The sequence below is a fragment of the Sardina pilchardus genome, chromosome 1 (genome assembly GCF_963854185.1).
Source record: "Sardina pilchardus chromosome 1, fSarPil1.1, whole genome shotgun sequence".
NCBI classification, from domain to species: Eukaryota; Metazoa; Chordata; class Actinopteri; order Clupeiformes; family Clupeidae; genus Sardina; species Sardina pilchardus.
This window is the reverse complement of record NC_084994.1, coordinates 37,995,203-38,010,279: the sequence shown is the minus strand read 5'-3', so window position 1 is coordinate 38,010,279 and position 15,077 is coordinate 37,995,203. Positions and strand designations below refer to the sequence as shown.

The window sequence follows — 15,077 nt, the reverse complement described above, 5'->3', positions numbered from 1 at the left end:
AACAATTTAGTAGACCTAAGTTAGACAGGCTTTGTGGCTAAAACGATGAAAACCAGTAGGCTAGTCTGTCACAGCTAACTTCAAGCACAGTAGCCTAGACTAGTTTACACGCGCAGAAATTAAAAGTCAGTATCGCCATCACGAGATTGCTCAAAAGCGCAAAATCCAGACATGTCGAAGTGGACGCGAACGAGTGGCAAAGCCAACAACTTCATAAATTATGTCTTTTAAATAAATTATTTGAGCTTTACCGTTTCATGGCTTCTGCTAAGAAATGAATAGTTCACCACACACATTGAACTTGCATCAAACATTCATCAACACACGTCTGCTTTCACTTTCAATGAAATCCACGACTAGAGAACGGACAAGGCTTGCGGAGTGATATTCAATGAAAGAAGCACCAAACTCGTCGTCATTGTCAGCGGCCTATTATACAGCAATTTTATTTTATTTTCCTTCATTTAATAATTGGTCTATTGAGTCAGACTGACGAGAAATATGTAGGCCTAGCACTTTCAAGCATTCACAAGCACTTTACCCAAAATCCAAGCATTTTTCAAACCTTGAAAACACCACATTAAAATACAAGCATTTTCACGGATTTCAAGCACCCGTACGAACCCTGATTTTTACATGTACATAGTGTCGGTGTCTGTCGGTTAAGAAGGGGGAGGGTAGCAGTCGTCCTCAATGCCGCATATAGGTAGGCTATAATGTAGTGAACTGGTTAGACGAGTGTGGGGGAGGGGGAATGATCGCACAAGACAGAATTGCTCTTCATGAAATGGATCTCACAGACGGCTGTCGGTTTTCTCTCTCTGGGTTGGGAGCGTCGCCTGGCTGTGTCAGCAGACTGCAATACAGTCAGTCTCGAGGGGTTAAATAGCGCTCGTTACTTGAATTTTAATCTGAAGAAGACCACACAGTCGAAATGTAATTCCTTTGTGCTAAAGAAAAGAAAATCAAAAAAGAAGGATTTCAAGAGTGCGAACCTTTTTCCAATTTTTATGATTTACTCTTGTTCTGCTCCTTGACCGGGGATGTGAACAAACTTTTTTACTACACTACAATTTTAAACCAGCTCTTCTCTTACCAGTAGCCTATATCCTACGGGGACTAACGAACCATATCCTACAGCCATACTTTAATAATCAGATGTTATGCTCATTTTTGTAGGCTACACCTCAACGGCAAGCACGCACGCAAATGCTGGTTTTGCACATCTACAATATAGGCTAATTGGCCAGGCTATATACAGTGAGGAGAACATGTATTTGATACCATGCTAAAGTTGACTAAAAAGAGGAATATAAAATCATCATTTGACAATTGATCTTAATGTCTTAATTCAAAAATTGAGTAAAAATAAAACCGCTAACTACCCCAATTTTCTTTGTGAATGAAGAATGTTTCGTAAATAAATAAATGTTCTTCCTAAATGCTAGGGGGAAGGAAGTATTTGACCCCCAATGTAACCCTATGGGAATTTAACACATAGGGTTAACATTGGGGCAGGCAGATTTTTATTTTTTAAGGCCAGCTATTTCATGGATTCAGGTTATTATGCATCCTGATAAAGTTCCCTTGGCCGTTGGAATTAAAATAGCCCCACGTCATTACATACCTTTCACCATAGCGAGAGATTGGCATGGTGCTTTTTGCAGTAGGCCTATTAGCCTGTTTGATGCTCATTGAGCTCAATGCAAATCAAACAGGCTAATAGGCCTACTGGAAAAAGCACCATGCCAATCTCTAGCTATGGTCAAGGGTATGTGATGATGTGGGGCTATTTTAATTCCAAAGGCCAAGGGAAATTTATCGGGATGCATAATATCCTAGATCCATGAAATAGCTGGTCTTTAAAAATAAAAATCTGCCTGCCCCTATGTTAACCCTATGTGTTAAATTCCCATAGGGTTACATAGGGGGTCAAATACTTCCTTCCCCTAGCATTTAAGGAAAACATTTATCTATTTACGATACATTCTTCAATCACAAAGAAAATTGGTGTCCTTGGCGGTTTGATTTTTACTCATTTTTTAAATTAAGGCATTAAGATCAATTGTCAAATGATGATTTTATATTCCTGTTTTAGCATGGTATCAAATACATGTGCTCCTCACTGTATATGTATGCTTAGGACTGTATTTTGCCTTCGTGCAACTTAGTTGTGCTCAATCTAAATTATTGTCAGTAAGGATAGGTCATATTACCAACTGGCGAACCTAGAAAATTATTTAGGATATTACGCACTACAGTTATTTTTTAGGCTATTGTTTTATTTGAGTGTTTTTGTCTACCATGGCATACCGATATTTAGCAAACACATGTATTTCCAGCTCTCAAAACCGATGCGGTTCAGATCTCAGTGGCCTCATAGCTGCCTACAGCCATGCATAGTAAGCCTAATGATAGCCTTGCCAAATAAGTCATCAGTCACACACCCCTAATCGCGGGGTTGACCTGTTCCTTTCACACTGAGCCCCGATGAAAACAACCTCCTTGGCGGAGATAATAATTAGGCCTATCAAATTAAAAGCACACGACAGGTATACTTGTGTGATCACGCAACACAAGAGAGCATTTAGCGATGGGACAGTTGTGAATGAGTGCTTAACACCCTGGAGTCTAAATACCCCCCGGGGGATTTGAAAAACTGTTCGGTCCGCGGTTATCAGATGAAGCACGGACCTAATTTCACTCCATGTCTCGCGGACCAGCAGCAGTCTCCACGTTTCGCGGCCCATAGTTTGAGAAACGCTGCATTAAAGTGTCATTAGGTTGTAGGCTATATGTTTAGTGTTTTCTTTGTGTGTTTTTCATTGTAGTGTGTGTGCATTGAGTAGTTACTTAAAAAACGGAACAAAGAGCGTCCCGTATCTGTTCAATACGGAAGAAGACTTTAAAGCAATAGTTCGGAATTTTGGACATAGGACCTCATTTCCAAATCAGTCTGGGTGATATAGGTCGGTGAAGACCATTTTCAGTGAATTTCTGCCCTTCCTATGAGTTGCAGCGTTCATCTCGTGCTAATCTGGTGCCAAGATAACGCAAGTCAACGGTAACATCCAGCCTGCCACTGAAAACACTCCACAGAACACCCGAAACAAATACATTTTAACGTCAGACTATCGATGCACATGCCTAGTGTTGATAGAACCATGTTAGAAATAAAACGAACCTTGCATGGCATTGCAATAGCCTACTTTGTTCCCTGTATGGCAGTGGCGGATTGATATTGAGAAACTAGTCCCTCAAAATTTAATAAATCATTGAGTTGCAAGGTTAGTTTTATTTCTAAAATTATTCTATCAACACGGACATGTACTGTATATCGATAGTCCGACGATTTAATTGACTTGTCTCGGGTGTGCGGTGGAGTGAGTAAGACTGTTGTTGATGTCAGACTGATGTTACCGTAGAAATGTGTTAGCTCAAAACCAGCTTTAGCAAAGGGGGACGCTGCAACTGAAGGAAGGGGCTAAACGCGATAAAAACGGTATCCACCGACCTATATCACCTCGGTAAAGTTGGAAATGAGGTCCTATGTCCAAAATTCCGAACTATTCCTTTAACTATTACTTATATATTTCTTATAACGAAACGTGAAGCAAAAATACGAGGACTGACCATCTCGTTTCTCCGCGTTTCCCCCAATACCATGGCGACAAAGAGAAATAAATATGATTTGACATTTAAGCTGATTGTTGACAAATTTGCCAAACACAATTCGGGAGAAGCAGCGGACAGGAGCGCCACCACAAGCAAGCACTTCTAGCCCAAATTAACATGGCAACGTTGCCTATGACTAAAGTGTCTAAGTAGGCTAATACTACTAATATTACATTTGATTGGTAGCATGTTTGTAGCGCGCCAGTTTACCCATCCCCTACATCAAAACAGCTTAGAATCAATCAAAGAATCAGCTGTGTCGGCGTTAGGCTGTAGGCGATTTTCTATAACCATTTTCATTAATTTCAACAATGGTTTATTGAAACGTCGTTTGATTCATCTCGCCAGTCATCACCTTCATTTTAATGATTAAATGAGATTAAGGAGTCGACTATTGACAGATATGCGGTCTTCATCATTAAATGTATGTGGGTTGAAACTTTCTGCCACCTAGTGGTTGTTTGGGTACATTGCCTTAGCCTCGAAAAAAATCGGCTTGACAGCCTGCGGGATCTCTTCGGGAGTCCCGCGGGAGAAGGTGCATTCTCAACCCGTACCATCTGTAGTTGAGTACCTAGTGGGTATCTAAAACAACTGAAATTGCTACTGCAGTTTAAGAACTGAATTTCAACAGGTGAGGCCACAGATATTCAATCAGACTCATTAAAAGTCAGTGGGGGAACAGTTCTCTTTTGCTCTCTACACATTCACTAGACATAAATGAGACCAAAGATAATGACTGTTACTGTGTTACTGAGATAATGTGTATGGACCTGAAGCTGATATCAGCAAATGTTGCTCTTGGTGGCTGATCTTTACGAACAGCATCCTGGCCATCCTGAGGGAAATCCATCCTAAGGGAGAAAGAGGGACAGAAAAATATAAAGACTGTGTGAAGGACAGAAAGAATGATATAAAGTAGGGGTGTAAAAAATAACCGATATGTATCGGTAATCATTCGGAACGTTAACAACGCGAGTGCATCGGTAGGCAAACCCCTGGATCGATTTTAAAATGACGAATCAGAAAACTAACATTACAAGTTATGATAGGCTACTTTCAAAATCCCAAGACCAACCGTGATTTGCTAACACACCAGAGCGCCTAGCCTTCTCCAACGAGGGTAGGCTAAGTAGCGTCATTGCTAGACAGTGGCAGCAACAAACTAGTTGTCAAGTTTAGTGAAACACAGATAACGCTGACGTGAACGTGTGTTGCAGTATCCTGAACGAAGACATTCAGTCGTAAGCACAAGCCTCAAAACTAGCTTCATAGGCTACAACAAACACCCCTTGTCATCCTCCTGCATTCCCCTTTCCCTGTGTCTCCCCAAATACTTCGCAGTCTTACTGTATGTTCGGTGCAGGTCTGAAAGTTGACTGAGGACGGAGGGTAGTGCCTACCTGTCATGTGTTGAACGCGGTTCTCACAACGTGCGTTAGTAGCCTCCTTATTTATGAAAGGTAATCCAGACAGACACTCTTTCCCAAGAGCTACAGCTACATCACATATTTCTAAACTATTGTGATTGGTTCAGCAGCTAAGTATAGGGTGATATGAATGTATCTCTATTAATTGGCCGAGTGATTTCGTTTAGAGGCATTTGGCCACGTTCTTATTATCAAAATGTTTGTTCAGTCTTTCAATCCAGTCAATCAAGTCTTTTGGAAAAAATTTAATTAATGACATGCAATTGTAGCCTAACTTTTCTCATGCCATTTAAAGTAGCAAAAAAAAAAAAAAAATCTGCAGTATGGAAAATAAAATGAGATTAAGAACTATATTGCATTTTGGGGCCTATTACTGCATCGTATCGAATCGTATTGCATCGTATCGAATCACACTGAAACGTTCTGTATTAAACCGCATCGTCTGTGAATCGTATCGTAGCTTTATGAATCGATACGAATCGAATCGTCTTAAAAAGGAGAAATTCACACCCCTAATATAAAGACAGAGTGAAAGGAGGAGAGAGAGATGCCAACTCTAAACAAGCGTGAAAAAAAATGTTTCCTCCTTCAACGCCTACATTAGGGCTTTGACTTTTGGCCAAAAATCGTATTCGAAGTTCGTTTGGTTATTAATATCAAACTTCGAATGTATTCGAATATTTGTTAATAATATTTTGACCATTATTTTTATGCTATTGGAAAAACACGCAGCATTCATTAAGCTGAATTTCCTTTTCCTGCTCTCCCTCCGTCTCTCTGTCACTCATGCGTCTGTGTCTCTCTCTCTCACACACAAACACACACACACACACACACACACACACACACACGTACACAGCCCCTCCACTCCGTGCAGACCGCGTCTGTCTCCATGAAAACAAGACCCCTGGAAGCTTGATTGCACCGACATAACGCTGTTCAGGTGGAGGCATGCATACAACTTTACCAAACAGTATAGCCTAAGTAGCCTAAACTCATTCTCCATGGCCCGCTTTCTGTCGTCCTCCCTCATGCGCGCTCAATGGACACCCGTCCCTCGACATGCATCCTAAACATTCACAATCGTGAAAGCAATGACGCATAGAAGACAACAAGCTAAATTATCCGGTTAGCATGATTAGCATGCTGCACAGATTAAAACTCTTGCATTCAAGTTGATTGACCATCTCAATACCAATGTCTTCCAACTCCAAGACTTAAAAGGGCCTGTCCCAATGAGGAAGTTACTATTAGCTTACCTTGAAACTTACACACACGTGGGGAAACTGAATAGGCTAGTCAAACCACTCGCTAACATCACCTACAGGAGCCCAGATGAGTAAGCCTAATAGCCTTGCTAATGAGCTCATGATTCACGACTTTACCAGATGTGAGAAAGCCGCTGAATCTGAAAACAACGTTTGCATGCAAACACATGTACAAACAAATAATGCTCATAACAGGTTCGAATATTAAGAGCTGCCTAAAATTCGTTCGAATATCATATATTTTTCAAAAATTCGAATTATATTCGAATAACGAAGTTCGGAGTCAAAGCCCTAGCCTACATTTATCAAGTGTAGCGACCAATCAGATGCGTGGGTCCATTTCTGCTCCACCAATAAGAGGTGTTGTAAGCAAGGGAGGCACTGGAATGACAAAAGGAAATGGAAATCAAAATGAACATAAACACTTTACTTGAACTTTCATTTCCTTTCTTTTCAGTTTTAATCTAATAGCTCTACAGTTGCATGGATCGCTGACTACCTCAGAGCTGGACCTCAGTATGTGAGGCTCCATGGCACCATTTCAGAAAGAAAAAAGCTGAGGTAACTCCTCATCCTGATTAAAGGTATACTATGCAGGATTGGCGATTTCGTCGCCGGTTTCGCTTTCACAGCTTTAGCGTGTATATTTGACAAAACTCCTCAATCGGTCAGTCTGCCGTGCCTTTTCATGAGACTTTACATGACACTTCCTGGAGTAGAGCATGGGTGCGTGCCCGGTGTCTCCTGAAGTTGCAAGTGTGGTTTTACCGCTACAGACCACTAGAGCGGCCAAAAAAAACACTGTTCGACCGGTAATGACCCATTTAATCATATATAACAGTATGGAACGAATTGATTAACTGAAAAACGTTGCATAGTATACCTTTAAAGGAAAGTTGAGGTGGACCTCACCCCTCATACAAATAGCTGGGAGGTGACAGTGGATGAAACGGGTTACACAAAGTCCTTAAAAAACAGGGTCCAATACTGGCTGGCGTCCAGTGAAATATTTCCTGTTCACCGCAGGACTGAGATTTACGGTAACTCCCATTCATCACAAAAAATGATATTTCGAAAATGTGCTCAAACTAACGCCGGTTACTTTTGACACCTGCAATCGCTGATACAACCTTTAAGCAGAGAGGGTTAGAGCGGATAGTTATCAAGGATCTTTGCTTTACAGTTTTGGTACATTTCTCGAATCATCCTTGAGATTTGCTAAACAGTAAGTGCATTTCTCAAAACTATTTGTACAAAATAGCAAAACACCATAGATTACCTGCAAAAGCCAGTTTCTTGCTCAAAATCCTTAGTCCATCTCTCAAAACCAAATATTTGTGTCAATGAACATGTCAGTGCTTTAGAATGTCCACTCCAGTCTTTGTGTCATCGTATACGGATAAGACAAATGGGTAAGACAATAAGACAAAATAAGTCAAATGGCTCAGTCATGTTGTCAGTATAACAGTGCACTCTGAAGGGATGTTCTGATGTAAACTATGGCTAAAATTTGTATGACTTTTTTTGTAAATTCTAGGTTACACCTTAGTGTATGTGGGAGTTGGATCAACAATATTCACATTTACGCTTTTACTGTTTTTTACTGTAATTTGTTGACAGACCCGGTCATTGTGCTACAGAAAGGAAAAGACAGCACTGCAGAGTATAAAGGGGAAAAAATGAAATAAAGTAGAAATTTGACCATTGGACAATCTCGTTAGGGAAAACTGTAAATGCAGTGTTGTCTTCCTACTGTACACCTCCTGATGTTCCTGTCTTTTGGGCCACAAATTCTCGTATGACAACATGTTCAACCATTTTGCATGTAAAGCCTTATACTATGAACTAGAGATGCGCGGATAGCGGTTACAGCCGCGGACTCCGCGGTTAAACCGCGGATCGGGCGGATGACCTTACAAAAAAATAACATTTTAATTAGATTCGGGCGGGTGGCGGTTGAACCGATCAAATGAAAAAAATATATATATACGCTACATTGTTAAACACTGTTACTTACATCCGATAAAAACATGCACATTTTTCTCATCAGGCAGTAATTTGGTCTAGTTGTGTCTATGCAGTGCATGCTGCTTTGTTTACTATCAGAGATCAATAGGGGTGCAACGGATCATCATTGATCCGTGATCCGTTCGGATCAGTATCTTCGGTTCGGCACACACATGATCCGCGGATTGATTTATTATTTTATTTATTTATTAATGTCCGTTTGAAGTAACGTGCGTGTCCACAAGGCATGCTTCTAGTCCCTCCCCTACAGAGCCTGCTCCCCTAGCCTGCCTGCGCGTCTTTTCTCCTCTCACACACACGTTATTAGCGGTCATGCCATAACCAGCAATACATGGCTGCTAGTTTAAGTGCTGATATGCACTGGCTGCACAGCAGCAACACAATAATAGCCTAATATCAAGTTCATTTTTGCACACTTACATCTCTCAAGTTTGTTGCGCACCTACCTATGCTATGATATTTAGGTCATTTAGGCTTACTGTTGGGTTCAATGTCAGCAATAAGCTACACAACCTTGGCTAACTTGTAGCCTACATCTGGAGATAGCTTGCTAACTAAAATCATAGTGCTCACTAAAATCATAAAGGAGCATTGCAAGACACATCTCTTTTATGATCCCAGAAAGATGTTCTTGGACTTGTTAGTTTTATTAACATGTATTTTATCTAATGACACAGAAAGCATAACGAATTGCATCCATATATCCTTGTCATCATGCACTATATCCAACTTTTTTTCACAAGAATAAAACCGTGAGACTGAAGGCTAATAATTAACCTCACGTATTTCTTAAAGCGACAGGGACTCAATTACACACACCTCCTATGCGCACTCCATTAGAGACCTACACACCACATTAAAGATATGCTAAATCAGTAGCCTACACAAATGACTAAACATTTGTAGCTACTAGTAATTATGCAGATTGTAAAATACTAAACATTATTAACAAAATATATACACTGAATTCTAAAATATATGATATAGAAACATGACTATCATTTTCTGTGTGTGTGGAGGGTCAAGCAGAATCTTTGATGGCCACTGGTGTGAATGATCACAATATTCAATTTAAGGCTACTGATGATTAAACACCAAATCAACTAGTATCGGTATCGAAACAATAATTTTGGTATCGTGACAGCACTAGCCTACTTTAAACACATGCTGAAAGTGCTTGAGCCACGTTACGACGTCCCGTCAAGGACAAAACTATGTTTTTGTCTTTTTTTTTTTTTTTTTTTGCTGATCCGAAAAATGATCCAATCCGTGACTCTTGATCCAAGGAACGATCCGAACCGTGAGTTTTTTGATCCGTTGCACCCCTAGAGATCAATATCATCCAGCTGCCAGCTGGACCCTTCTCTCAGAGATGGCAACGCCGCCAGTGAATGTGCGTGACAAACTCTAATGTAACAACAAGTTAAAATAAGTTGCCTATGGTAGCCTATGTTTTCGTCTGCAGTGTGCAATAAGAAAGTAGAAGTTTATAACTTGTATGTAAGGCCTGCTGATATGGATTGCACTGTCTGCCTGGAAAAGACGTGCACTCGTGCAATCAAAATTAACGGGAGTCTTCAGAACAGGCTCGTCCTAGTCGTCACCCTGACAAGCTGCATAGAATTAATTGGCCTGTAATGCGAATGGCTTGTTGTTATTCTATTCGGACTTTCTTTCTTTTTGTATAAAGAATAAAGTGTAATTGCCATTAATTAGACTAAATGGCTGCATCTTTCTAGAACAAGAGCTTTTTCGCGTCGCATCAGCGTCTTGGATCACCCATAGACCTTTAAACAAATAGCGGATGGCGGGCGGGTGCGGTTCTGAAAAAACATAAAAAACGTAGGTGCGGATGGATGGCGGACGGATGATGAGTTGTATGATGCAGTTGCGGATAGAATAATAGTCCATCCGCGCATCTCTACTATGAACTAATGCCTAAATGTTGTGGGGGGTGGGACTATTTAGCTGAAAATTGTACATGATAATTTGCATGGATGTACCAAAACATTTGCAACTTGATCAAAGGAATAAGAAACTGCTTTTTTGATGTGCACAAGTGACACAATGATCTGAAGATTGAACATGTAGTTATGAGAATTTCAATTCTGATCTGAGAAATAAGAAACTGCTTTTTTGATGTGCACAAGTGACACAATGATCTGAAGATTGAACATGTAGTTATGAGAATTTCAATTCTGATCAAAGCGACTGATTAAAACTGTAAGATAGATTTCCTTCCTACTGTGATGCACACCTTCATATTTCACTTATATTTCCTAACCGCGAGATGGCGGCATTGCACTGCACCAAGCCTGATAGTTAATGAATGGTCTGGTCATATTATATGCAGTGAAATGGCGCCATCTGGGGGGCACTACATGTGGCCGAAGTCTATGGGCCGAGACCCTATTTCTCCGGAAGCTACTTTAGCAGATGACATAAACTTAAAGGCCAGCGCCCACCGGACACGTGCGCGGTGCAACGCGACAAGACAAAAATACAACTCCATTGTTTTGATTTTTGTTACGGGGCAAAGCCCTAGAATCGTCGGCGCTCCGTCTTTAACCACTAGGCTAGCCTACGTGCACCGTTCATATCCCATATCGGCTATCTGGCTGACCTGGCTATCTTTTTTTCCCTAACACAAATGGTAATAGTACCAATATTGCAATATGTGCATCTTTTGGACACTTAATCGATGTTGTGGTGATTCTGGTGAAATATTGCTCTCCCAATTGTTGATCTCTGTCTGAGCCATTTTGCCCATGCAGGCTACAGGCCTGAGCCTGACGAGGACTATGGGTTGTGAGAAACTTAACTTTGACGTCGTCGAAGACCGGTCTTAATTGTTTATCGTTGGTGACAGTCTAGACATCAGAAGCTTTTTCTGTTCATAGCACTTTTTTCTTTTAGCATATGCCAAAGAAAATCCGAGTTAAGTCAGAAAAAAAGCTATTGTTAAAGTCGGCCTTGTGACGCACGTCATTTCGCAAAACGCAGGCCTAACTCTTCTCCGACTAGAGCTGATCTAAATCTTCATTTCACGGAAACTAGATAACTTACCACCTCTAACATCGAAAACAACCATAGATTTAATATATTTACTTACCTTCACAATAACCTAAACGGTCTAACAAGCAGCCTGTCTCTTTTCTCAGTCGCTCATGTTTACTTTCGTTTTCACCTCTTCCGCGTTCATCACATGACTATTATGAACGCGCGCAGCGAAGTGACGTAGTAGGCTACCAGTGGCTACTTATATAAATGTAAAAATCCACCAATACCACACCAACTCTTTGTTAAAAATATATAGGGATAATATATCTTGAGATGTGTGTTTTCTGTGGTTGTGTGCTTGAAACTGTGTGTCATTTATTTTACGAGTGTATCTAGGCTACTCAAGTTTTTTGGGGGTAGAATTAGAAGATATTTTAATACTGTGTGGTTGTGCACTTTTCAAAAAAAGCATGTCTATTTTTTGATGAGAATGCAGACATTGAAATTGTAGCCTGGCAAGCCAAAAGAATGTGTTTTCACAATAAATCTGACAGACAAACACACAAACAAACAAACAAACAGACAGACAGACAGACAGACAGACGCTGGTCCCCGATGAAAATAAATAAAACATACAAACATGTAAAAATAAAAGAACTCCCCTGCCCCTCTCTCACTCAAGTAGAAGTCTTTGCAGTAACAAACTCAATTTTTACTAATATCAAGTAACGGTTAAGAGCTTCTTAACGAATCTGGGAAATGCGGCCAATGATGGTAGGAGTTAAAATAATAAAAGGAGAGACGGTAAAAGGTAACCATGACACTGTGCACAGGCCCTAATTTAAAGCAAGTGGAAAGAGGTGGGATTTAACATGGATTTAAAACTATGCACAGACTGGGCCGCACAGATGTGGAGGGGGAGGCAGTTCCAGAGACTAGGGCCTGCAACAGCAAAGGCTCTGTCCCCCTGTGTGTGTGTGTGTGTGTGTGTGTGTGTGTGTGTGTGTGTGTGTGTGTGTGTGTGTGTGTGGTGTGGTGTGGTGTGGTGTGGTGTGTTTGGTGTGTGGTGTGTGGTGTGTCTGTGTCTGTGTGAACAGTGACAGGTACAGAGGAGGCAAGAGGAGGAACACACAGGAGGGAAGCAGGGGCAACACCTCTCCTCCATAGTCATATCTTAAGAAGGATGAGAGAATAAAACACAAAACTGTTTGACACAAAACTGAGTTTAGTATGAGAACTAAGACAGTAATATACTTTAGAGCCTGTATATCAAAGCAGGATATTTCTCAAGAGTATCTTCGGTATAAAGTAAAGTGGCTTATTGAGGGATTTAGTGTGTTAGTGTGTATTTATCCAATTTATCCTGACTGATAGAAAAGAGAGAGAGAGAGAGAGAGAGAGAGAGAGAGAGAGAGAGAGAGAGAGAGAGAGAGAGAAGACACACACATCAAGTTTTTTTACACCACCAACACAGACACAGAAACAAACACACAGACACTTCAAATTCCTTATCAACACATCATATCATGCAGGGATTTCCATTGCATAAACACAGCCCTGTTAGAATGATGTGATGAGACAGCATTCACGAGAGAGATGTCAAGCTGAGTGACATGCTGCTTTAGTATTGAAACCCTGTAATTAGATGCCATCACACAGTGAAATCTCAGTCTTCACTTTTGTGTTTGGATTAAACATGTGTTGTCATATGCTGGGATTTCCATTGCATATAAACACAGCCCTGTTAGAATGATGTGATGAGACAGCATTCACGAGAGAGATGTCAAGCTGAGTGACATGCTGCTTTAGTATAGAAACCCTGTAATTAGATGCCATCACACAGTGAAATCTCAGTCTACACTTTTGTGTTTGGATTAAACATGTGTTGTCACATAATATGCTGAAACTGGTCAGCAGTGGGCTGTGGACAAGCTGGGCCCCATTCAGTTCCTCAAATGTCACATCAGTGAGGACCTCACATGGTTGAACAACACAGATCAGCTCATCTGGAATCACCACCAACAGCTGGACTTCATGAAAGTCCTCCCACATACTTCTCCCTAGACAAGATTTTAGAGAGTGCATTTGTTATAATGGCCACCAGATGGCAGCATTTCACAGCACTTTGGACCTTTTTACTGCAATACCGCCATCTACTGGCCATGAAAGAGTGTGCTTGTGTGCCTGTCTGACTGTCTGGGTTGAACTTTTCCAGGACAAAGCCCCCCAAATACCACTAGGACCACTGACCTGATCAGGGCTAGGCCTACACTTTCTCATTACCATGGAAAATATAATGTTCAGATAAACAATGAATTAATATTTTAACAACACTCGCGGCCCCCACTTTGAAAACCACTAGTTTAAAGCATAAACTGTATGAAGTCATCTTACCCATCAGTAAGTCACTGTACACTGTCCTCATGATCTGTTGCCTGGGTAGATGGTGTGGTGTTATGAATTTTAGAACTGAAGAAGTGTAAACTATTCAGGAGCCTCATACTTAAAGGACTTTGTACTTATAGGACCATATGCCCAGTTTAATACGTCGGAGACCATGTGGAAACATGAGAATATCAGAACAGTCTCCAACAGAGGATACAAATGGATGACCAGCTCCATTAGAACAGACGTGCCTGATTACTGGACTCTGTGTTAGAGAAGCCCTGATGTGCCTGTTTACTGTGTTCTGTGTTATCTTGAGCAGGCCGACCTCACTGCATTCTGCTCAGCTCACCTGCAGCAGCTGGATACTCTGTTGAGGGTCACTAGTGTCCCTCCATTTGCATTGAGGTCAACAGCTGGTTCCACAGCAGTCAGTGAGGACTGAACCTTCACCTCCCTGATGTTCAGGGCCGTCCCAGTAGGCCTGAGGCAGCAGGAACATGGTGGAGCAGCTCAGCTGGAACCTCACCAACTGACAGTTGGGCTCCACGTCCCGCTGGACACCGCTGCAGACAGCGCGCCACCTTCCAGCACTGCTGGGCCGCATGGGACGGAAACATGATCAAATGATGCAGCACAATCTCTACTGGGCCACAGGAAACAAAACAGTAGCCTACAATTAAACAATTAGGCTTTCTAATAACATATTACAGGCGAAGCAAAAAATATACTTATTGAATATGATGCAGTCTGCTATGTGTGTGATTGAGACTGAAGATCAACATCCTCTTCAGCAGGAGAAATGGTTTTGGAACGAAACGCTTTCAACGTGTCAACGTGTTTATGACTTATTTGATCAAGATGATTAAACATTAATTTCTTTCTCTGCCATAATTTGACAATTAATGTGTTTTCAATGTTGTATTAGCTGGCCACAGTGTGGCACCACCTGCTGGTCTAGTGATTGCCTTCCACTGTGCCTGCACAATTGCTAAAGGACCTTTTCCTGGGAATAAATGAACAAGCCTCTTCCTTTACATGAGTACTGAGGATCTTCAGTCCGTTATCTAGACTTAGTTTAGCTCACACCTGCTGCCAGTGAATATTGTACAGGAAATGTGTTGTGCTGAAGGAATAAATGCTGTATTGGTTTCACAGTTGAGTCTCAAAGGCAGTGGCCACCTCCTGCACTAATTCTTCCCCACAGTAACTCCGTACACCGTACTGGGTTATGACATAGAAGAGGAGGACTTGACCTGACATTGTCAAAGTCAAGCAGACTGACTCATTA

General features: G+C 41.2%; 1 protein-coding gene across 1 annotated transcript in view; it reads right to left on the bottom strand.

Moving 5' to 3' along the window:
- LOC134089679 (protein NLRC3-like) overlaps positions 1 to 11,598 on the bottom strand; it is a 29,324-nt gene extending 17,726 nt beyond the window's left edge. Inside the window, exons 1-2 of the mRNA XM_062544131.1 lie at positions 11,514 to 11,598; positions 4,449 to 4,529 (exon numbers count right to left, since the gene is read on the bottom strand). Coding sequence (XP_062400115.1) covers positions 4,449 to 4,528 — 80 coding nt within the window. The 5' untranslated portion in view covers position 4,529; positions 11,514 to 11,598. The remainder of the gene's footprint in view (positions 1 to 4,448; positions 4,530 to 11,513) is intronic.
- Between the last annotated feature and the right edge of the window lie 3,479 nt (positions 11,599 to 15,077).